The 23,347-nt window shown below is 46.6% G+C and overlaps 1 protein-coding gene and 1 long non-coding RNA gene across 5 annotated transcripts in view; both read right to left on the bottom strand.

The window, feature by feature from the left end:
• The window catches only part of LOC311442602, a 50,432-nt gene extending 48,786 nt beyond the window's left edge, over positions 1–1,646 (bottom strand). For 2 of the 3 annotated variants that reach the window (XR_014696774.1, XR_014696775.1), the window contains exon 1: positions 1,082–1,625. This is a non-coding gene — a long non-coding RNA (uncharacterized lncRNA). Of the gene's footprint in view, positions 1–1,081 lie in introns of all 3 variants that reach the window. The other variant, XR_014696773.1, reaches the window with a different exon arrangement.
• A 2,054-nt stretch (positions 1,647–3,700) lies between these two features.
• Positions 3,701–23,259, bottom strand: FAH (fumarylacetoacetate hydrolase). Of its 2 annotated transcripts, XM_084531907.1 has the most exons (14): positions 20,074–23,259; positions 17,583–17,693; positions 16,868–16,989; positions 15,927–15,976; positions 14,516–14,606; positions 13,888–13,985; positions 13,577–13,629; positions 12,605–12,704; positions 11,731–11,861; positions 10,980–11,055; positions 10,357–10,403; positions 9,481–9,582; positions 8,366–8,483; positions 3,701–3,945 (listed from the first exon to the last, which is right to left on the bottom strand). In XM_084531907.1, exons 1-14 carry the CDS (start codon positions 20,152–20,154, stop codon positions 3,866–3,868), a joined length of 1,260 nt encoding a protein of 419 aa, XP_084388033.1. In that variant the 5' UTR covers positions 20,155–23,259; the 3' UTR covers positions 3,701–3,865. The 2 variants fall into 2 exon arrangements, 1 of the variants encoding a protein (XP_084388033.1); XR_014696738.1 differs by lacking the exon at positions 10,357–10,403 and having other exon boundaries at positions 9,481–9,602; positions 10,961–11,055.
• Positions 23,260–23,347: the final 88 nt, after the last annotated feature.

Raw genomic sequence — 23,347 nt, 5'->3', positions numbered from 1 at the left:
TACATTTTTAAAACAATGCACAGCTTAAAACTCCTAGATGCATTTATGCTGAGGGTTCAACTCAGTCAGCTCACAGTAGTATTAGGAAATGTTAGTTGCAAAACTCTGTGTTAATGACTGGGACTTGGCCAGGCAACTCAGAAGAAAATCAGAAATCAGTCAAAATACATTAAAAATACATTAAGCATGCTGAATCCATAAGGAAAGAGAACTTCACTAAAATATATTTTATATTTAAAAGTAAATGGATTTTTCAAGGAGCAGCCATGCTACTCATAATAGGTTTGTATAGGGCAAGATGGGGCCAGTGCTTCAGCATGTTCTTCGCATACTTCCAAAGATTTCCAAAGCTTTAAATCAATTTTAAGGTTCCAGAAACACTCTCCATGTCTCTCACTAAGCAGTGACCATGTGAGCATCCTGGACAGAAGCTGCAATCAAGCCTGAAAAATGGCCTCCCATATTCCTGCTTAAGGCCAAACCTATGTGAATATCATTATCAGCAGTGCCCATTTTAGCAAAGTCACTACCTTGACCCTGAACAGCCACTGAAAAAGCTTTATACTTTGAATAATTACTGCCTGGTTAATAAAAAAATTAAGAGTATTGCTGACCTAACTGCTTTCATCAACACTGATGTTTTTCTCATCATATCACATCAATTTCTAATTAGAACCTCTGCAGAAAAATATTTTTGGTGAAAAAGGCCAGTATTTCACACTGAAAATCCAGTGTTTTGTTTAAATTCAGAACTATGCTTTAGGGTTTTTATTCTGTTCTTTTCTTTTGGCACACAATTATACCACAGTGCTATCATAAATTATACCCAGCTCTTTCATTACACACCAACCAGCTGACACTTTGATCTAGAAAAAGATACATCTTAAACAGTATCAACCAGAAGCTGCCCTTAGCTTTTTTTAACAGCAAAATAAAACCAGATGGATTAAGGTACAGGAATGTGATTCACTGTGTCATTATAAGGCAGCATGATCCTGAGGCACCCCCAGGCCCTTCCACCCAATGTCTCCCCACTGCTCACCCCCAGGATGGCGGTGGGGAATTGCCAAGAAACACTCACCGGCATGGAGGGAGCTCCTGGCAAGCATTGAAGCTGAGGTTTCCATCAGCTGTGCTTTTCTGTCTCCTTTGCCCAGGGAAGCAGCATCTCCCTTCCCATGCAATATTGTAAAGCTCCAAACAAGGCTGCCAGGATGGGTTCTACTTTTCCTCCAGGCCTCTGAAGACACAAGAAGGAATTTCTTCTCCTACATCCAGGTCATAAACGTGGTGCTATGACACAGCAGAGGAGCAGGAGCTCTGGGTTTGACTTTTTTCCTTTCGTTGTTGTTGGAAGCCAGTATACAAGAAACCTAATGAAAGCAGACTTATATTGAATTAAAAGTAATAAACTCTGGAAGCAAAGAGAGCCATGCTCAAATCTAATTGCGGCAACAGCTTCCAGAAGCACAGAGGAAGCTCTCTGCAGAGAGGGACAAGCCATTTCAAATGTCCCTTTAAAAAATAAACTCCTCTCAGCACCAGGTCTGCACACTTCACAGGGAGTCCCCAAGCATCCTCATGCTCCAAGGGCCTCACATTGAAGCCTCAACTTCCTTCCACTCCTGCAGATGCCTTCCCTAAAATGAAAGGAGGTTTCCAGCACCCTTGGGTTTTAAAGGTCAAGCCCACAAAGTGGACACAGCCGCCCTGGATGAGGCCAAGTCCTCAGGAGGTGCCCAGAGCACCTGGGTGTTTTCCAGAGCTTTTTTTGTGGTACTACGGTACCTGTAGCATTGCTGGTTCCTTAGCAAGTGAAAACAATGCAATTTTGGGGACGTTGCCATGCAGATATACACTCACCTCAGGCAGGATGCCCTGGTGGGGGGGGGGGGGGATTGGTACTGTGGGCGGCCTAGGCTTGCTGGGCCTGCTCCCCGTCCCCACAGTGCGCACCAAAACCAGGCTCACCTCTTTCTCCTGAAGGTGAAACGTCACCTTGGGCATAAAAACCATTTCTCTCCTTTTTTAGCTTCTGTGGGACTGTGGCATCATGACAAAGCCACAACGTGGGGCAGCCACAGCTTTGCATCAAGGACAGCATGAGTTATTTCTAAATCCAAGAGGGAAGGTGTCAATTTGTGGTTGTCCTTTGGGGTCAAAAGAGAGCATAAAGCATCCTATCAACTGACAACCGAGTACAATAAATTAAATATCTATCTAGTAGTCCAATTCAGGGTATCCACAAGAGCTGGAAGAAAAATATTACTTTTTCTTGATAAACAAATAGCCACTGTTTTCCTGGCCAGGCCATCCCTTCTGGTAACAGTGGAATGTCTTTGGCTAAAATTTTAAGTGGATTTAGGGATGATCCTCCCAGTTTCATGCTTGGAAAGGACCATTATTATTGCACACTGAGGCTGCCTGGAAGAGAGCCCGTTTCAGCAAACACACCCCGTTGCAATGATTTATCCACTCTGTCACATTTTTTCATTAATCTTCATTCCAAATTCACTTTTCTCTCCTGCCTGGCCAAGGGGTCACATTCCTGATGAGTACTGGATGACATTAAATATCGGCATGGCCCGATGCCATATTACCTAGGCTTTGAAGTGGATGGGCCCAGACCCTCTCCTACAGGGAGCTCCACAAACAAGACTTTTGAACTCAAAAGCTCCATATAGCCAACCCTCCTGCTGCCCACCAACCCCAGCATGAGGAGCTCCTGGCTCTTGGGATGCAGCTGCAGTGTGGGATAGGAAATGATGCTGTGGGGGCACATTGCCCAAAATTACCCGCAGGCCTCAATAGGAGCAACCGGGCAGCCGTGGAAAACAGCTCATCCTATTGTCCCTGCATGAAGCCAGCAGCCTCATCAACCCCTTCACTTTGAGGAACAAGCAAATATTTAGCGAGTTTCCCTTGCACCGTACCAGAGTTCATTATCTGGTCTCCCGAGCTCCTTCAGTCAGTAATACCCTCTAATTGATGTGATCTGGCACTCGGCCACAGAGTTAAATTGATTTGTAGGCCAGCAGGACGTGGCAGATGCCCTTTACACTTGAGACAAGTGTTGTGTGGCTTTGTTTGCTGCCCGCTACAAGGAGCTGCCATGGCACTGGGTGGCACAAAGGAGGGGGGCAGCCTCCTCCATGTCATGGCCCCTGGGGGGTGACAAGGTGGGACAGCCACCACTGGGTGCCTGGGGACAGCACCGGCCATCATGGTGATGCTGCTTCCCTCCCTAACACCAGGGAAGCTGGTGCACAGCCTTTGGTACAGTGCAATTTGTTTTCACTCTGTTTAAAAGGTTGTTTAGTGCCTTGTTGTTTTGCCTTCTTGTGCTTTCAGTTGCATCGATGATCACATTTCCCAATTGCTTTGTTATGTGTTAGTTGAGGGCATGCTCCTGTAGCTCTTCTATTCGGAGGGGTTCACAAGTTTTTAGCATCCATCTGAAACTCACCTTCATCAGAAGATGAACACTGGAGAAACCAGAAGTCAGCATACGATCTCTGCTGGTATCATCAACCCAGTGCTCTGAATATTTAAGTTTATTTGAAGTCCTTTTTATAGCTGCGATAAAAATATTAATACAGAAGAGATAAAAATCTCACTTTCTCTTTAAATCACCCTATTCTCATTCCAAGAACATTAAGCTAGCATTGAAAACCTTTTCTTACCACACCACAGAGCCACATTCATCTTGAAGGTATTTATTGATAATTAAAAACAGTAAGATTCCAATCACTCATATAAAAATAATAAATCTGAGTAAAGCAGCATGTCTGTTAGAGGCGGGGGGGGTTGGTCCTTCTTCTCCTCCTTCTTCTCTTCCTCCTCGGACACCACCTTACTGCAGTCATCATGGACCTGAGATGGCTGGAAGGATTTTTCCTGAGCACTGTCCGAACCCCACACGGTAGCCACTGCCCTGGCAGTAACCTGGTGCCAGAAAAGAAGGGAGAGGTTGTGCTATGAGGACAGCAGGGTTTTACCAAGAATACACATGTATAAAGACACAGAGAGACCAAAAATGAGTGTAAGTATCCTCAGGTGGATATTTGAGGTTAAGAGTACAGCATTCTTAAAGTTTGACTGAGAAATAAAAACTTTCAGAAATGCAATGGTGGAAAAAAGTTCAAATAGATTGTTTAAAAAAAAAAAAAAAAAGTGAAACACAGCAATATACAAGTTCAGTGAATATGATCAAAGAACAAACAAGATGTGCAATATTCCTGCTTTCAAACCCAACCTGCAGCATCATCAATCTAAGCTGATTTGTGGCTGGCTCAGCCTTGCAATTACTAAAATAAACCTGGGTTCTCTCTCTCCAGCATTAGGCCATCAGGGTGCTTAGAACCAGAGGGACGGTCATTAAAAGCCCCCAAACAACAAAACCTAAATCAAGCATCAATATTCCACAAGAAACTCAGTAACTAACACAAAATATCTGATTATCCTCTTGTGCAGACAGACACCACAAATGTGCTGGCTGCTGCTGAAGCTACTGGTCTGTGACAACATGTCCCACTGCAGGAGGGTGCAGACCAATGGGAAAGGTGACACGGTGACACAGGTGCCACTGCAGCCCTTGCTGCCATGGGTCAACCCAGCATCCACAGCTCAGCTGCAGGGGAAGGAGGGGCACGGACACAGCGAGGGGCTCCGAGCCCATCTGGGAAGACTATTTTGGGAAGAAGCAGCCGAGGAGACCTACTGTAGCTCTCTGCTAGCAACAGCTGATCAAAGGAAGGACACAAGTGGCACATGCTGTGCTGATTTCATAGTTAGAGATGGGTTTCCTAAAATAATGGAATACATCATCTTCCCCGCCTGTGATAAAAGCCAGCTGCCTTTGAGAAGCTGGGAGGGATGTGAACACAACAGAGCTCAACCCCCGATCCCCACCCGCAGGGGGGTCAGGGGAGGAAGAGGAGAATGGGGTGGGCTCAGGCTGCAGCAGGACAGACCCTGCCAGCACCAGCCCACCAGCGCTGCTGTCACGGCTAGGCAGAGATGAAGTTTTCCCTAGGACAGCAGTGTCTGTAAGTACCTGTATAACATCCATCCCACAGACATCCTCCCAGTACCTGCTAGGCCATCCTCAATCCTCAACATTACCAGAGTAAGACGCTTGCTTTGAGGCTCAGCTCACTTTCCATTTTTCTCATCAGGCTCCATTGCCAGCTTTCCTTTGAGCACTGGCTTATTATTTCAGTCCAGTTTAGTTATCCCTGCTGTCAACTGTGATTTAGAGCAGCACCAAGGAGCGGCACATTTCACAAAGCCAGCTCTGTGCTGCCGGCAGTGTCAGCCAGAGCAGTGTGCCAAGGAGCTGCGGTGAGGTTTGTGCAGCCGGCTGCTGCACACCCTCAGCGAGCCACCGCTAACAGGGCTCCCTCCCCGGGATGTACTTTTTGGAACAGAGTATTTCTCTCATTTTGTGCAGTAGGGCACTGAAATGGTTCCCATGAGGGGAGAAGAAATGAAAGTGAGCAAAAACACTAAGTTGAAATGGGAGACTAGAAATTATGGGCTGGGCACTTGGCAAGAGCTAGTGGTGCTGCGTGGGGAGAGGATGCAATAGCAGCAGCCCTGCCTCAGGGGTGCCCTAAGGTGCTGGATCTGCCATACATCACTAAACAGGATCACGTCCCCAGCTGTCCCCGCAGGCAGTCCCAGCAGCACGTGGCTCTCGTGAATGGCGTGATGCCCCCATCACCACAAACTGCAGCTGGTTTGAAACATCACAGCAGGCTGCTTGACGTGAGACCATCCTCCTGGGGCAGCGGTGCCTTCACCCAGGTTAACAGCAACATCATCATACAAAAAGGCATTTGGGATTCTTGCTCTGGGCATGAAGGTCAGCATGGGTCACAGTCTAGTCTCATTGTCCCTCAGCTGGACACCACGTGCCCACAGCTCCCAAACTGCAAGGTGCTCATTGCAGATCAGGATGTCAGCATGGAACTCCAAAGAGACATTCATACACCTGTTCCCTAATTTAGGGTTGCTGGCATAGTTACTTGAGAGAGACCTGCACCTCTAGAGGGCAATGGACAGCAGCATCAGACATCTACACACTGCAGCATGAATATACAAAGGCTTGTTTGAGGGCTGAAGTATGTCAGAGGTACCAGGGACTCCCTGGTACCTCCATCTCCATCTCCCTCCAGTACATCTCAGTCTCCAGCTGTCTCAGCACCTTGCTTTGCAAAGCTGGCAGCACCTCACAGAAACTCAAACCCAGTATAGGGGCTGCCAAACAGGAGGCACTGGGGCTGCGGCCCCACTGGGACAGCTCACACAGCCATCACTGGCAGACTGGAATGCAGCCCTACTTATTTTCTCCACAGAAAGGTCCTTGCTTTTTGTTAAAAATGTTTCTGAAAGAACAAGAATTTTTAGACTGCTTTGGCAAAATTCCTGAAAGTCTTGGCCAAGAATAGCCCATAACCACCACTCAGATCCATGTTGAGTGATAACTACAGCACACAAAAAAAAGCTGTTTTCCAGCAAGGAGTTGTGTGGGAAAGTTTTGTGCATTTTGACTAGTTTCTAAAAGCTAAATCCAGCATGTGTCTGGCAGCTGGTTTTTACCCCCAGCTGGTTTGCAGTGTTCCTGGTTCCTATCACCTCCTGCCTCAATTGAGGGTCATCAGAGACAGCCAAGCCCTGGCAAAGAGCTAGAACAGTGGGGCAGTGCACTTCCAAAAGTATAGCACAACATAACTCTGATATTTCACCCTAAAACAAACAAACAAACAAAACCCCAGCCATTCTTCCAGCATACATACGCAGATGGGCAGGCCCAGTGGCCATTCCTGCGTGCAAACCCTCTTTTTCCTCATGCTGAATATCTTAAGAGGGGAAGTGCTGCAGATCCAGAGGTGTGTCTGGAGGGCTGACCTGACTGTGATGTGCACCTACATGCATGCTGCTGGTTTTTGTCACTTCATCCATTTCAGCATTGCCATGAACGCTGCTCCAACATGTGTCCTGCATAACTGCAGGTTCATGTTTTGCTTAGATGTGCTTCTGCTTTACCATGTTGGGCTTTCTCCAATTAAACACCTCTGTGGTAGAAACACAGCTAGGTGAAGGACCTTTGATTTTACCTGCATTAACTAGACCAGGCAATGATAGCTTGCAGCACATGCCACAATCTTATTTTGCCACTTGCATCCTGCTGTGAGGCTTAGTGTTGGCATCTGGATCACTGCCTGGGGAGTTAAAAAGTTTAAATGAAGATCCTAAGGGGTGTGAAGTAAACGCCTCGTAGTACAGAAAGAAAACAAAGCCCATGCTTTCACAAACACCAGCACTAGGAGATGCAGGCATATGGCAATGCCTCTATGGACAAATCCCATCTATTCTTATTACCGTGTGGGCTGGATTAAGTAGGCAAAGACCTGTGGACGCATACTACATCACACTTTCACATCCTTCCAGTTACTGCATAGACATTAGTCACTCACATTTTCTCTGGCCTACATCACATTTGTAAATGTTTTCTCGTCACTTCAGAGCCAGGCGTGTTACTGGCTGGGTCTCAGAGTGGGAGCTGCTGATGCACAAAATCCCACCAAAATTCTCTAAAAATTCAGTAGACAACGTAGCAAGACGTTTGAATAAGTTTCACATGACTGTTCTTGTCAACTCTTTGCCACCTCAAAGCCGTAACGGGGTTGACAAGACGAGAGGAAAGGAAAAATAGATTTGTCTTGCACTGGACTGTGGATTAAAAAGAGGAGGGAGTTGGATTTGGATCACAAAAGGCCATGTTAGATTTCAATGCATAAAATCCTTAGTTTCTCAAAATGAAAATTAAAACCATGGCCCAGTATGAAAGAGTTCTCAAGTGCAGCCCTTTTCTGAGGGGACCTGGTCAGCTGTTCTAGTAGGCTTCATGCTACTTCCCACGTACTGAATTTGCAACCCATTAAATTGGATACGCATAGGTCGCCAATGAAATATTATTTTCAAAATGACTTTTTTCAAGACTTGCCAAGCCTTGTAAACTTAGACCATGGTGGCAACAATACATCAGCTAATGCTAGTCCCAGGGTATTTTCACCCATAAAAGCAAACCTACCCCAACATCCCACTAACACTCACACACAGACATAGCAAGGTCATTCACTCATTTAACAAAACAAATAAACTAACCCAGAAAGCATTTATTACAGGGAAACTTCTATCTGCCTCCTTTTACCTAGTGGTAGGTGGGATAGAAACAGCTGGGGCTGCACAGCAGGCACATGGAGCACAGCTCGTGTACTGGCCAGGGGCTTGTGCCACTGCCATCAACATCTGGAAACATCTCTTAGGTACAGTGTAAGAGCAGGAGCTTGGCCATTACCTGTTAAAATGATTTCATCTCCATCCTGCAGGAATTTACGAGACTGTCCACTGCCAATGGGGATTTCTTTTGTCCCGTTCCAAGACAGCTCCAGCATGGAGCCAAAGCTCTCAGGTTCCTGCAGCAAAAGTTATCAACAAATAAACAGCTCTTTAGCACCTGTCCCACTGCTAAGCTACTTGTCGCTGGAGGTAGATTCGCAAATACATAAAATTACAGAATGGGCTTCTGCTGTTGATTTGATTCATTGATACACTGTCTTATTGTTTTGCCTTCACATTTTATTTCCTTGCTCACTGTAAGCAGCCATGCCTTCCAGCTTTTATCTGCTCTGTTTAAAATAGTCCTAAATCCTTTAAGAGAAGTTTGAGCCTGCTACAGAAAGAAGGGAAACAAATATAGGGCACTCAAGCAAATCCAGTGCTTTCATGTATCCTGTGTTTCACAGTTTTATTTACATTTTTGTTCTTCAGAAGAGCAAAGCTGGCAAAGGTTTGTACATCTTCAATGTCAATTTGCAGTGCAATGAGTTAGAGGAAGCAGAAAACACTTCAGAAGTGCTCAGAATGGAAGTACAGGTAACCCTGTCTGGAAACCACTTCCCCTGAAGCTGTCTTCCAGACAGTGTGAAGAGCATTTATCTTTGATGTTTCAGCAAGTGCCAATACCTTACTCAGATATTGCAACAACTGTCTGTACAAGGAGAATAATAGCTTGTGAAGTTAGGTCCGTATATGTTGTATTAGAAAATCTACAAGTTATACTCATGCACCTTTAATATTTTCTTCACAAATAATAATAATTCAAAAAGCTGTATTTCATAAAGTAAAAACAAGCTTATGTGGATGCTTATACACATAAATTAATTTGCATCTAGAGTTAAATAGTTCTTAGGGAAAGGAACACGGGAGAGATTAAAAACAACAACAAATGATTAAAAAACATCTCTCAGTGTGATTTTGGGGTTGCCAAACCATTAGCACAAAATGCCTAGGAAGGAACTGCAGGCATTTTCATGGCTGCTCAAACCAAACAGGACTTTGACCCAAAGCCCTGCTCAGTCAGTTTTGGGCTACTGACCAGGTAGCTGTGGCTATCAGTATTTGAACACTCACGGGCCCACTGATGGTTCCTGATGCCAGGAGGTCGCCAGGCCTGAGGTTGCACCCGCTGATCGAATGGTGAGCCAGCTGCTGCTTCATCGTCCAGTACATGTGCTGCAAGAGGGAGGAGGAGGCTAAAGCAATGAAAGGCAAGCCTCTTGCATGCCTATGTACGAGGTATTGCATTCTCTGGATGATGCTGGTCAGATTGTCACTAAAAAAATTCCCTTATTTAACCTTCAGCAGCCTAAAAATAACATCCACAGCTACTCAGTGCTATATTTTTAATAGTTACTGTGGCCTGGCTGATTGCTTTCTAAATGATGACAAGGAGCTATTATGTGCATATAAAATTCAGACTTTACCTTGCAATTTAGTCCCTTAAAATCTCTTTCAGTTAGATGTCAATTCTCCTTTTCTTTCTCTTTAAGGCCAGCACTGCTAACACAGGATTAATGGTCAGGCCCAGTAGGTTCACAGAAAAATCTCCTAATTGTTGATTTGCTGACTACTGATTTACTGATTAAGGTAATTGCTGTAGATGCACAGAACTACATGTGAATACAAAATTGCCTGAGACGTGCTGCAGCTGGTCCACACGCCCCCTGGCTTACCATGTCCCCATCAGCCCACGCTGCCACAGCCACCAACCACTCTGCCCATGCAGCACCCAGGATAGCCCTGGGCTTGCAGTTGTGTCCATGTGGAAATTACCAGCTGTGACTGCGAGGCTCTCTTCCACCTTGGCACAGCAAAAGGCAATTGCCTTTGCCTGAATCCTAAGCTGAGCAGCAGGAGGAGCTGCTCCCTTGTTCAGTGCTCGGGCACCAAAGTGGAGCTGATGGCATCAGCAAGATTTCCAGCAGAGGCAAGAGACTGAGGTCTTACCTTGAAATTGGATCTGCATATAGTAGTTGGCGTGCTCATTCCTTCTCCTGAGGAAAATAAAAAATAAGAAACAGGAAAACAACTCGTTTGTGTTGGATGACTGATGCTCGAGTCTTTTCATTTTACAGATGGATGACTCCTTTTATCATTGCGATCCCTTGCAGCAAAGAAGCAATAACATTTTCCATTCCCTTATGAAGGCCAGCATTTCACAGAAAACAAGCGTGTGGCTGGCACCAGGGTAACATCAAGCTACCCATTTCCTATTCTCTACTCTACTACAGGAGCAGCAACTGGACCTCCTGCTCAGCAGGGCCATTAGCTGGGGGCTGTGTTGGGCTTAAATCTGACAGTCGTGGACAGCTGCTCATTCCATGCCCTGCAGGCAGCCCCCGCAGGGACCCTCCTCATGAGCTGCTCATCTGCAAGCCCCGGGTGGGCAGCATTCCCTCCTTGGTGCATTGCTGCATGGCCAACAGGGAGCACAAGGAGCTTCCTTCTTTCCCTGACAGAGGCAAAAAGGAGCACTGCAGAGCCGAGAGCAAATTGTCTGGAGTACCCGGTGGGTCCTGCAGTCCTTAATTGGCAATTTCAGCTTTATAACTTGCTCAGCTTTGCCGTACCTTTAATGGCAACAAAGAGATTGATGTCGAAGGTGTAGGGTTCTGCATCCTGAAGGTAGGGCAGTGGCTTGGGATCCTAATAACATATAAAAGGCATGTCAGTCTAAACAAGCAGAAAGGAAAAATTCCATGAGCCGTCCCGGTGACTTTGTTTATGCAGGCTGTGCTGCACGCCCCATTTACTTTACCACTATTACTGTTCAGATTATTGCTTTTCTTGCTCTCATGCACATGGTTTTAAGACCTTTCTGAGCTGATGTGATATCCACAGATCCAAATTCCCTTTTTTTTGCACTTGGGCTCCAAAATCCCTCTCCATCACTCTGGTGTGGATGTTAATCCAAAACAAATACGGTGCTAGCACAACTTTGTTCTCTGCCTGCACAGAGAAGATGGCAAATTCTCTGTGAGACCTTCATTATCTTTTTCCATTTTAACGAAACGCCTACATAACACAGACAACTGGAAATGCTTCAACAAAGTGTTTTGGAATGAGTCCACTCTCTCTCTACTGCTTCTTGAATGCTAAGCACTACCAACAAGCTCTCTGATCAGTTTATTTTCAAGATATTTTGAAGGAGACAATTTTTCTGCCCTGCTCAAGTAGGCAGGAAGGCAGTCAGGGTGCCATGTGGCCATGCCAGTGACATCAATCAGCATTTGACTCAAAGAGCTCAAGGTTTCTCCGTGTGTGTGGAAGCAGGATCATGCTTGTAAACTCTCCGAAGTTTCAAGTCTTCCCCTTGCTAACCTGGACAGGATTGGGCAGCACAAATGGCATGAGAGCTTCCATGGTGACAACCCAAGGTGAGATGGTTGTGCCAAAGCTCTTGCTCAGGAACGGGCCCAGAGGAACATATTCCCATTTCTGGATGTCACGAGCTAGGAAGGAAAAATTGAAAGCAATGCCATTTAACACAGTAATTGTTGTGAGCTTTCACACTGGTTGAAGACACAGATCTCTGCACAGCTACTGAACCAGCTGCATGGACTTGGAAATGTCACCGCCACCCATTTCCAGCCATTGTGCCCAAACCCTGATTTAAATCCATCCCTTTCCAACCCTCAAACCAAATTTCTCAGACAGGCTAGATTAGGAAGAAAAGGCAGGGATAATTAAAGTAAGCCAGGCCATCCTCAGATAACCACATTTTCCTCCCCAGTTTAGTTAATGCTTTGACACCCCGCCAGGGGTCCATGCCAGTCATAGGGCTAATTTCACCTCGATAACAATGCTTTTGTCTGCTTAAATCTCTGAACAGAGAGAGGGATTTGTGATTGTCAAATCCTTTCCCTAATCCTGACACTGAAATCAATCCTCTGATGAAATCGTCGTCCTTAGGGCTGCTCCATCCCTGCTCAGAAGAAACTAGATGGATATTAGCTCCTTCATAAGTAAATAAATCTTCATTAGGCAGCAATCACTGGTTCTACTGATTGATCAAAGACAGGTTTAGAAAGAGCTTGAGAAATGCAGGTAGTGTTTCGTTTTGATCCCTTTCAACTATACCCAGTGATTTCAATGCCCCCTAATCTGCTATTGAAAGACATCCTTTATCCATATCTAGGGTTTCCCACGGTGCTGTGATCCCCCCCTCCAGGCAGATGCCCGCAGTGCTGGTTACCGCTCCAGTCGTTCATAAGGACCATCCCAAAGATGTGCTCGTGGGCTCTGCTGATAGGGATTGGCTCCCCGTACTTGTTTCCAGGTCCCACAAAGAATGCCTGAAGTCAAAAACCAAAGTGTTGTTTAAGTTTCTGAAGTCAGAAATCTTTACCATACAGAGGGTTACATGTGTGAACAACCAAGGCTGGGCAGGACGTGATTCTGCATCATTTCCCAGACACAATTAGACAAGGAACGTGGCCTACTCCCTCTCTCCCCCCCTCCTTAAGGCTGGCAGCTTTGAAGTGCTTGGGAGCATTGTGTTGCCAAGAGCCAGCCATTAAACAAGGACCTGACTGCACCAAAACATGGGAGTAAAATGGTCTTCCCTAATCACAATCCAGATGATATATATTGTATAAATTACAAACAACAAACCTACAAAACGACAAAACAATCCTTTAGGACCAGGCTAAGCCACAAAATGCACCTCCCACAGATGTTTTGTTCCAACACACACAGCACAGGTTTTCTCTTTGTAGCCAGGGCGAGGTGCTTGGATGGCACTCGCAGCAATTCCCGGCTTCCTCAGCCCTGGATTCACAGCACGGGCGGTCTGGGCTTCTAAAATCCCCCTGTCTGCTAAAGGATCCTGGCTGCAGGGCAAAGGCAACTGCTGGCCAGATAGCAGGCGGTGGTGCCTGATATGAAGAACATGCCGCATGCTTCCAGGTTGCTCGGGTCTGGCCAGACAAGCTGTTTCCAGCCTGAAAGCTCAATTAGCAAAGCACTGAATGAGCTAAAACACCCTCCAGCCATCAGACAGGAAGATTTCCATGACAGGACTCTTCGTTGCCTGCTACACAGATGTATCAGATGAAATGAATGAATGGGCCTCAAGACATTAATTTTAGAAGCAGCTGAATTTACCTTTTCTTTCCTGTCTTTAATGTTTCTCTATTACAATGGCAAGGCAAATAGCCTGTCTTACCATTTCTAACTCAATATCCAGACGCTTGCAAGCACCAAACACTGGAGGTTTATCTGTGGGCAGAAAGAAGAGTGGTTTATGAGCGGGAAGCAGACAGGGCAATGAAAGCATCATGCAGAAAAAAACGAAGCAGCTGATGCTGCCTGGCATGCAGACATAAGATGGATTTAGCTCTGGGCTTTCCTTTGCTCTCTGCCCTCACCCAGCCTGGGCATCCCAGACACTTGCTGCCTACTACTGGATGATGTGGGGGAAAAATAAAAGTTAAATAAGAAGTAAGAAGCCACATTTAAAGCCTGCCATGGACTCACCATTGTCGGGTTTCATTTGTCCCACAGGTCTCCGTATGGGTGTCCCAGACACCACGACAGAAGATGCCCGGCCATGATAACCCACAGGTAAGTGCAGCCTTGTGAAAGAACATCACAGAGCATGGGTTAGTTGGGGGAGCATCACCACCCTGAGCAGCTTCTCGGGGCAGAGGCATCTCAGGGTGTGAAGTTTGAGGCCTGAGCTCTGATGGATGGGCACAAACAATTGCACCTTCCCTGCTCTGAGATAAAGATGGGAACAAAATACAGTCCTGCAGCCATGTAGCTGTGCTTCTCTTGTGCCACTGCTCCCCTAAGTTTCTTGGAGCTCAAACCCCAGTTTCTTGACATGTGGCAAAACCATTTCTTAGGTGAATCTGCCCTTGAACCAGAGGTGTGCATTGTTATTGGTGCACCAGCACAGGCTGGGGAAACAGGGCTTTTGGTTCTTGGGAAACGGGGCTTTTGGTTCTCTTCTTGAGTTCTTGACACACTCACAAAGTTCACAGTTTCTTGTCCACTGTGAAATCAGTATTTTGCTAAAATACCCAGACCTTTAAAAATGTACATATACTGACAGAAGATTGTGTAAAACAAGGTGCCCCAGGGAACCACCTGTATGACCCACCAGTTGGGCATCAGCGCGTTCTCCTTGCCCCGGAACATGATCCCAACGTTGGTGGCATGCTGTCGTGAAGAGTAGAAGTCGGTGTAATCTCCTGAATGGAAAAACAAACAAACAAACAAACAAACAAACACAAATGTGGATCAGCAATGGGAAAGCCCATCATCTGCAGGGCCTAAAGCGCACGATACGTGATGCGAAGAGCAGGGGGGGATGCAGAGAGTGAAGCGGAGCCATTCAGCATTTCACATGATTACTACGGGGCTGTGAGGAATAGCGTAAGGGTGGTGATTAATGTGGTTCGCCTGGAAAACGATGACAAAACCGGCTGTTTTTTTGGTTTCCAGCCCCCGGCGGCGAAGACAACCCAGGGGCTGGCGCGGGGCGGGCGGCTGCTGCCCTCTGCTGCCGCCGCTGCGAGCAGCTCGGCGGCCTGGCGCTCGTTTGCAGCCTCGCTGTGTTAATTTGCAGCCTCGTTGCATTATTTTGCAGACTCGGTGTGTTATCTCGCAGCCCCAGCAGGGGATACAGGCAGTGCTCGCTCTCGGTACAAGCAGGACTGGAGCACAAGGACATAAACGCTGCGGGAAGCTAAATAACGCGCAGCTGCAAGGTGCTGGCAGGGGGATATTGCCAGGGTCGTGCTCTCACTAGCAGCATGCACGGGGTCTGCAATCCTTCACCGAGCTGTCTGCTGCGGAAGCATGGGCCTATTCATCCCCACACTTTTTGTAGAAGGTGTCACGGTTCCTGCAGGAGAGGGCAGGCTGTCCCATAGCCCTGCTGCGCCCCGCGGGAGCCAAAAGGCTAGTGAAGCAGTGCTTGGTAGGGGAATGGGCAAGTTCACGCAATCCTGGGCTGGTCACATCTCTCCAGTGATTTTGGTCGAGCTGGTTTTGATTCATACATAAATTTCTGTCAAAACCATGAAGATGCTTCTCACTCCAAAACAGTCCGCGGCCTGATGTGGGCTGGGATGCAGGGTAACGGCCTGGCAGCGGGGACTCACGCTTGTTTATGAGGCTGTGCCTGAGTAAAATTTTGTAAGATCTGGATTATTTTCTGATGACAAATGGGGACAATGTTTGAGGTTGAACTTGTGTTTCCTGCCTGGCTCTAATCACAAAGGTCTTTGGTGATGCAAATCTGATGACAAGAGTTTGTGGCACCAGACAACCCTGATTTAGTGAAAATCCAGGAATTTTCTGGCTGCTGTTGAGCTTCCCTGGGCTTTTCTATTCCTGTGCTGCAGACAGCACCTACCATTCATTGCATACAATAATGTACTTCTGGCTCCTACAAAGCCCGCTCCCTGTTGCAGCTAGGATCTGTCTGAGCAATCTGGACATAAAGCAGCTCCTCTGGGCAAGAGCAAAGGGCAGCACCGAGCAGCTGGCGGCTCCAGGAGGCTTACCGATGTGTGCTGGCAGGTGCATGGTAGCAGAAGCCTGAGGTACAAATGCTCTGAAATAAAAGACAAAGACTTCAGCTCTCGGCAAAGTTGAGGCTCTCACCCTGAAGTGGTTTACAAGCATGTAAGGGACTGAGCGTTTCTCTCGAGCAGCTCAATCTCTAATTTGCTTTGCCAAACCTTGCAGTGATTCCTTTCTAGTTCAGGGTATACAGGAAAATTTAGACTTAGACTGCACAGGCTGCTGCTGCTGAGAGGGTTATGACCAGAAGCAGCACCCTTCACGGTGGGCAAGGGAGGTGAGAAATGGATGCAGGAGCAGGCTGTTGTGCAGAAATGTGCTCTGTCCTCTGCCCTCCTTGGTGAGGAAGGGGCGAGGCTGTGTTTTGTGTCTCTGGGGGTGTGCAGGGAAGGTCCTTGTGGCAAGCAGAGCTTCAGCAGCTTCCTGGCATGTGTGCCACCCAGCAGGACAGGGAGGAGTCCCCTGCCCTGCCCTCCCCTCCCGCACCAACGCACCACCACGTATCTTGAGCCACTTTGCCCCAGCCGGCTGGGTTTTGGCAAAGTGAGATGGCTTCAGGGGGGCAGCTGGAGGGCAGAAGAGCCACAGCCTGGGCAGACAGAGCTCTGCTGGGCAGGTGGGAGGCACAGACCAGAGGCTTGGAGGCTACCTCCCGCGTGGAGGCCATGGTTGCCACGCTGTGTGTGGAGCCCCAGGTGTCCCCAGAACCCAGCTCGTCCCTCTGTAGGGATGCAGCAGATCCGGGCACACCCCAGGGCGTAATCTCCATGTTCCCAAGCAGGGGTTGACGCCCCGGATCTGCGGGCGGTGAGAGGATTAACCAGCAACATAATGAGGAGTGGGCAGCTCTCGGCAGGCCCCAATGCTGGGTTAAATACCCCTCAGATGGCGTGTGGCCACCTCGGGCCCGGTGCTCGCTCACCGTTTCCTCAGGCCCGCGTTGTCCCGCAGCGTTGGCTCGGTGGCCGACAGCAGCGTCTGCAGCAGGGCCCGGGCTTCCCTCCAGGCTGCGGGGCCCAGCCCCATGAAGGCGTTGAGGGTGGGCTGTGGGGTGACAGAGAGGAGGGGGAGGCAGATAGCAGACTGTGCCTCGCTTCATAAAAACACCCTTCAGGTCCCAAATCCCCTGCTGCCCTGGCTGCCTCCACAGCGATGGGTTCTCCCTCAGAGAAGAGCACAACTGATGGCACAAGCCCATGTTCCCCGTGAGGGGAAATTTGCCCCAAATTTGGGCTCTGCCGCAGAGGCATGCCCCCCAGCACCAAACCCTGGGAAATCTGGATTCCTGTTTCTGCTTTAGACTCAAATCCAAAGTTTCAAACTGAAAGCTGCTAGTGCTGCTCTGTGCTTTGCTAACCAACCTGATGGAAAAGGCCTTCAGGTGGTCTGAAATATTTTGCTAATTTTGGATGTTTCTCTTTCACCCCTCCATGTCACCCAAAACTTGGGTGGCATTGCTTCATCGTGCTGCTCTTTGACAGTTACACCAAGCTAAAACTGGCCCAACAGAGCTTCAGTGCTGAGTAAAAGCCACCATGTCCAGTTCACGGCCTACATCTCATTGCTCATTGCTAACAACTCTCATTAATATATCTAAAACACATGCAAAAAGTCAAACAAGAGACTCTGATAAATACCTGGTCAAAGACATGCTGGTGTTTGGCAAGAGCTGGTCCATTGAACAGATGCTTGATGACGCTGAGATCCAAAATCTGGTCTCCAATCGCTACCCCAATCCTGTGCCGAGGCTGCAAAGCGGTGAGAGCAGGGGGAAGAGAAGAAGAATTTATGCTTGCACCCAAAAATCCTCCAAAGAGGGCATGGGGGAACGCAGCGGTCACAGGGAGCTGGATCCATCAGGGCCAGGAGCTCAATGTCACAGCCTTTTACTACTGACAGCTAGCAGAAAAGGCTGGCTGATGAAAAACAATAAGGGTTGGAGGCAGAGCATCCTCACAGACTCCTCCCAGACTTGCAGGGATGGAAGAGCACATTCCCCTCATCCCGGCCTTTTGGGGGAAGGAGAGGAAAATGAAGAGGTTTCTTTCCCTGCTCCAGAAGTATTTGCCCATTCCCCATTAATGACAAACGTTTCAGAATGAGTTCACGTATTTGAAATAGGTTGTGAGGTGGGAAGATGCTATTTCTCCTTCAGATGGGGACCTGCAGCATAGATGTACAATGGGCACAAAGGATTGATCTCATCCCTGTGTGTGTATTATTAGAAAGAAATTGGTGTTTCTACACTACAGCTCCTCCTGAGCTGAGGAAAGGTGCTCTGTGCTCCACTGCTGTGCATCTTGCTCGGCCACGTTATCCCTGCATAAGGTCGAAGGAGGTTACTCTGCCTGGAGCAACCTCATAGCACGCCAGCAGTCCACCACCTGAAGGCAAACCCTGGTGTAGATCCTGGTGTAGGAAGAGCTTCCCGTGCATATGGGAGATTGCTGTGGATGCATTTGCCTGCCAGATGCACGCAGACAAACAAAGACCGCGTTCATTTGCTGCAGTCCTCGAAGGGCCCGCGCCAGGCGCGTGCTGAGCCTGCGGTGCCGGAGCAGTGCAGACATTCCCAATGCAGCTCTGCCACAGCTGGGTGGAAATTATAGAAACGCTGCTGTGCTCAAAGACAAAATTTCAATTTTTCATGCCTTTAAGCAAGTAGAGACTAACTGGTCACAATCATTATGAAAAGTAGATTAACAAAATGGGAAAATCATCAATGAAAATCCATGCTATTAAACCTATTTTTTAGCCTTTAATTTCTAAGCAAGTTTCCAAGTGTGATAATAAGTATTTATTCAGCAAACATTCCTGCAGAAAACTCTAAAGGTCACATCAGGTTAATTTGTAACTGGGATAGACAGGAATTACATCGACTGCTTTAACTTGAAATCACTGGAACATTGTGCCACTTTTAAAACGTTATTTTCCCAAATAATTTCTGCCTTTTAATAAGATCTTGGCAAAGATGTTTTCTTCAGTAAACGGTCACTGGAGAGGGTGGAAAAATAATCCAAACTTGTTAGATAACAACACACGCATCTAGGAAGAGATTAAATGAACCATCTCATTTTATCTTGGGAAAATACCAGATCAGAAAACACAATCTTTGGGCTTAAATTCTTTTTTGAACCTGTATTGATAAGTGGAGACAGCAGCAAGCAGGAGATAATAACAAAGTTTCAGTTCACAATCCTCTAGTTTTTCCTTCCCAGAAATCACTCTCTTCTCCAGGGCACATTTCAGTGGCTCTGGCAGGTTGGGTGTCTGCAGGTCTGAGGTCAGCAGTCAGCCTAACTGGGCTCAGCACGTACGAACTGGGAGCTACCTTCTTTGGAAAAGGCTGAGCCACGTTTTCTTACGTGATGGATAAAATACAAGACCTGAAGCTGGCTCAAGATGTAGCCTTTGGGCATAGCAGTTAGGACTTTTGCACATTTAACACATTGCTGCAATGCTTATGCCCAATAAACCACAACTGGTCAGCTGCAGATGGAAATGACACAGTCTGTGCCCTGCTTAATGCTTCTGCACCCAGCTCCACCAAACTGATGAAGAGCAGGCTCTTAAAAGAAAACAGAACAAGGCACTCACTTGAAAATACAGCTATTTCAGGACAGAATTCATTTTCCCCCTATGCTAGTTCATATTGTGCAAACGGGACTGGATGCTACAGAGTTAATGGCAGATGAAATAGGTATTTAATGTGGCTTCTTGAGGGTGAAGGTGTAATTATACCCAGTCACAAAGAGAATGAGGAATTGAGTTCAAAAAAAAGTCAGTGCAAACAGTGATGTGAAAGGATCAGATTTAATGATTTTACAAAAACAAACAAAACACCGACAGTCAAAACCACATAAAAACTCTAGGATGTATTAGCTAAAACACTCGTCGGGAATACTAACACTTTCCCTTTCTTTTCCATAGTTTCAAGGAAGCTGTCATAAAAATAACCACATTAAGCAAAAAGACAACGTGCCAGCTACTGCTCTCAAACCAGGAAGCCTGCACCAATGTCCCAGCCCGTGAAGTTTTTCCTTATCCCACGCTGCTGGGAATTTCTCCTCTTATTCATAGGCTCCGAACAATTACAACAGCCCCAGTGCAACGCATGTTGTTACTCACCTCCTCCTTCGTGGAGAAAACACCATAGGGGAGATTTTGGAGAGGAAAATCTGAGTCCTTGTCTACCTGGATGAAAGACATGCTGAGTGCCAGCAGTCCCTGCTTACGAACCTGCCAGGCTGCTGTGCTTCTACCTGGAAGGAAGAACCTCTCCAGATGTCGCAAAGGGGAGCACAGAAGCACCAAATCCCACCCTCCGTCCTCGGCCCCAAACCAATCGCAGCCCCGTCTCCATCCCACCCCTCTGCCTGCTCCTGCTGGCAGCCGCCGCAGTTAATTAGTGCCAGAGGTTTGTGTGAGTCAGCAGCTGGTAACTGTTCCTGGCGAGAAACAGGCTCTTCCTGCTTGATAAACCCTTCCGTGAAACCAGGGCCGCCTTTTACTGGCTGCATCCTTGCGGGTGGCCGAATCCCAGCAGACAGCTCCGGCCGGTGCGGTCGGAGCAGGGCCATGCTGCTGGTTCACCTCCCGTGGGTTGCGTACCTGCCAGGGCGATGGCGAGATGATGATGCCCACGTCAGATGGAGCAGGTCTTCTCCCAGGAGCACTGCAACCCTGAGAAAATTGCACAACTTGCACCTGAAACTGCACTTCACGTGCGTAGCAGTTTTGTAATGCAGGACCCAAGCCCTGTTTTCCCCAGATAGCCCCAATTGCTTAAAAACACGTACAAACAACAAAAAAAGAACAGGGAGATTTTGCCTTTTTCTGCTCCCAGCCCCAGCTTTTTCCTACCCACAGGACATCCATATTCAGGAAAAGTAGAAACCAATGAGGGAATATCTGTAGAATTAAAACTAAATAGCAAAGACCACCCCTTTTCAATAAAAAAGTTAGATGCTTGCGACTGCCAAGCCAAAGAACTGAGTCGCTGCTCAACTTTTTAATTTTTTTTTTTTTTTTTTTTTGGCAGAGAAGACTCATTAGAAGAAACGCAGCAAGCTGTAGAGCCAGATATTCAGTGTAAGATGACACAACACCATTGACAACCACCCATCTGTGACAGCTCTTCCCTCGTGGAGAAGAAAGCTCACATGGTGCTGTCTGGCATGGGGTCTTATTTAAAACAATACAATTCCTAGCACTGACTCCTGTAAAATTTCCTGTAAGCAAATTCAGTATCTTAGGCGCCACTCCATTCCAATGATTGTTTAAAATGTTTAACACAATGAAGAGGTTTTGTGCCAAGCTTATAGGAACTGTGCATATGACCTTACTCCAAACAAGACCTTGGAAGTATGTATCAAACACTGCGTGCATCTTGAAAAAACAGATTTATTCAAGTGTTTTGTGGTGCTGTGAATACGCTGGTATTAATTAAAGTGTTCATCTGCTAACCTCAAGCTGATGACAAAATATAAAGCATTACTGGTTATCCAGATTGAGAGGCAGATCAACCACCATGATAACGTGGAGCTAATGCCAAAGCAAAGAAAGATGACACAACTCTTATTGTTAGGGAAAGAAGGATTTCCAGTCCAAATGCAAGCTTATTGAAAGATATGGTCTTGATATATATTCTTAACTCCTATCTGCATAAACCAGGCCACAAAGGTTTTTAGGTTGCTTTGAGAATGATGTGTAGAAACAGAATTGCCTAATACTGACCCAGGCCGAGTACTGCCACCACACTGCAAGTCAAGTTTCCTCTTGGCACAGTCACATTTCCTACCATACAATCAAGGGCCAGAAGAGTTGTTGCTTCACAGCAGGCAGTGGTAAAGAGATTATGTGAATTCCAAGGGCAGCCGCTTTCCTACCCTTCCTTCTTCCAGTCTCTCAGATAGCAGAACTTACAAAGCTCAATTCTTTTTCCTCCACTGTTAAACCTACAGCATCTTCTCTGCTTAGCCCAGAAGTGTCACTGTCAGATGAAAGGCAGACTAGAGGGACACGTATGAAAAAGACACTTTTAGGAAGAGAGACCAGAAACAGTGAATAGAGAAGAAATCAAACTGAGAAGGAAAGCAGAGACAGCCATGAAAGACGATGCTGCTGCTCTTCCCTTGTCTGTGCTAGGTCAGAGAAAATTTAGCAAATGCTGTGAGGAACTGTAAGATCTTTGACCCATAGGAGCAGACCATTACTGAAACTTGCTGGAGTTATTTATACCCTCCTTTACTATTAAAAAAACCCACACACGTGTTCCATAAATTGTGATTAAACCATTTTCGCAAGCTCAAGATAGTTCATTATTATTGGGTCTTGCAAATCACTTTCCATAGCTATCTGATAGAGAAAGCTCCTTCTGCTGCGTAGTGTTTATATGCTGAATGTAGTGCTTTATCTACTAATTGCCAGCCATAGCTTTTAAAGAGCATTCAGAATTTTAAAGGATGCAGTCAGCTTTGATTAAAAATTTAACATTTTAAATAAAGCCATGCAATCTCATTTATTTCACAAATGCTCAAAAGCAGCAGGCAAGTCACCAAAGTGAAGTTTCAACTTGGGATCAGTACCATCTGGAGAGGAATTGGTTTTACTTTAGCGTACTGTTATGTTCTGTGATAAGCAACCCTGGCTGAATTTACTGTGCTACTACACAAACCACTCAGCCTTTGTCATATGGATGAACGGGATGGATGAATAGCTGAGACACTGACTCTGATCTGAGAAAACAGGCAGACGTAACTAAAAGGAAATTAATGAATACCCCTGACAAGATCATAAAAAAATACCCTCTACTCCCACAGGAGGATTACTTACAAGCCTGTAGATCCACTAAGGAGTGTAGGGACGGTGATTGTGCAGTGTTCAGTGTTGAAACCTACAGATTTCAAACCTCAAAAGAACAGCTCACCAGAGAAACTGTCTCAGGAACCATTCATTCTCTCACCCATCTTCATCTTCAAGGAAGTTTGGACAGTGCTCCATCAGACAGTGGATCACAAACCCCACAGCAATATCATTTAGGACCATAGTCACACACGCATGGATCCACAGCCTAATCACTGACTTAAAGCTGGAGACATTTGCTCTTGTAGGCACGTCCCCAGCTAAAGTGCATTGTCAGACATGAGTGACACTGCACAGGAAGCGCAGAGAACTCCCTGTGCAGTATGGATCAATATACAAAGTAGAAGCAACTGCGTACATCTGAATAGCAGTGCATACCAAAGTATACAAGATAGAAAGCTTCTGGAAATCGGAGTCTTACCTGTAGTTGTAAGTGAATAGGTAAAAAGTTCTCTCTCTATATATAAACCAGAACTTAGCTGGCATTGGATTAGGTACAGCCTACGGATCAATGCATTGTAAGTAAAGGAAACACCAG

This window comes from Aythya ferina (assembly GCF_964211825.1).
Source record: "Aythya ferina genome assembly, chromosome: 11".
Classification (NCBI taxonomy): domain Eukaryota; kingdom Metazoa; phylum Chordata; class Aves; order Anseriformes; family Anatidae; genus Aythya; species Aythya ferina.
Note: the sequence above shows the minus strand (reverse complement) of the source record. Positions and strands in the feature narration are given on the sequence as shown.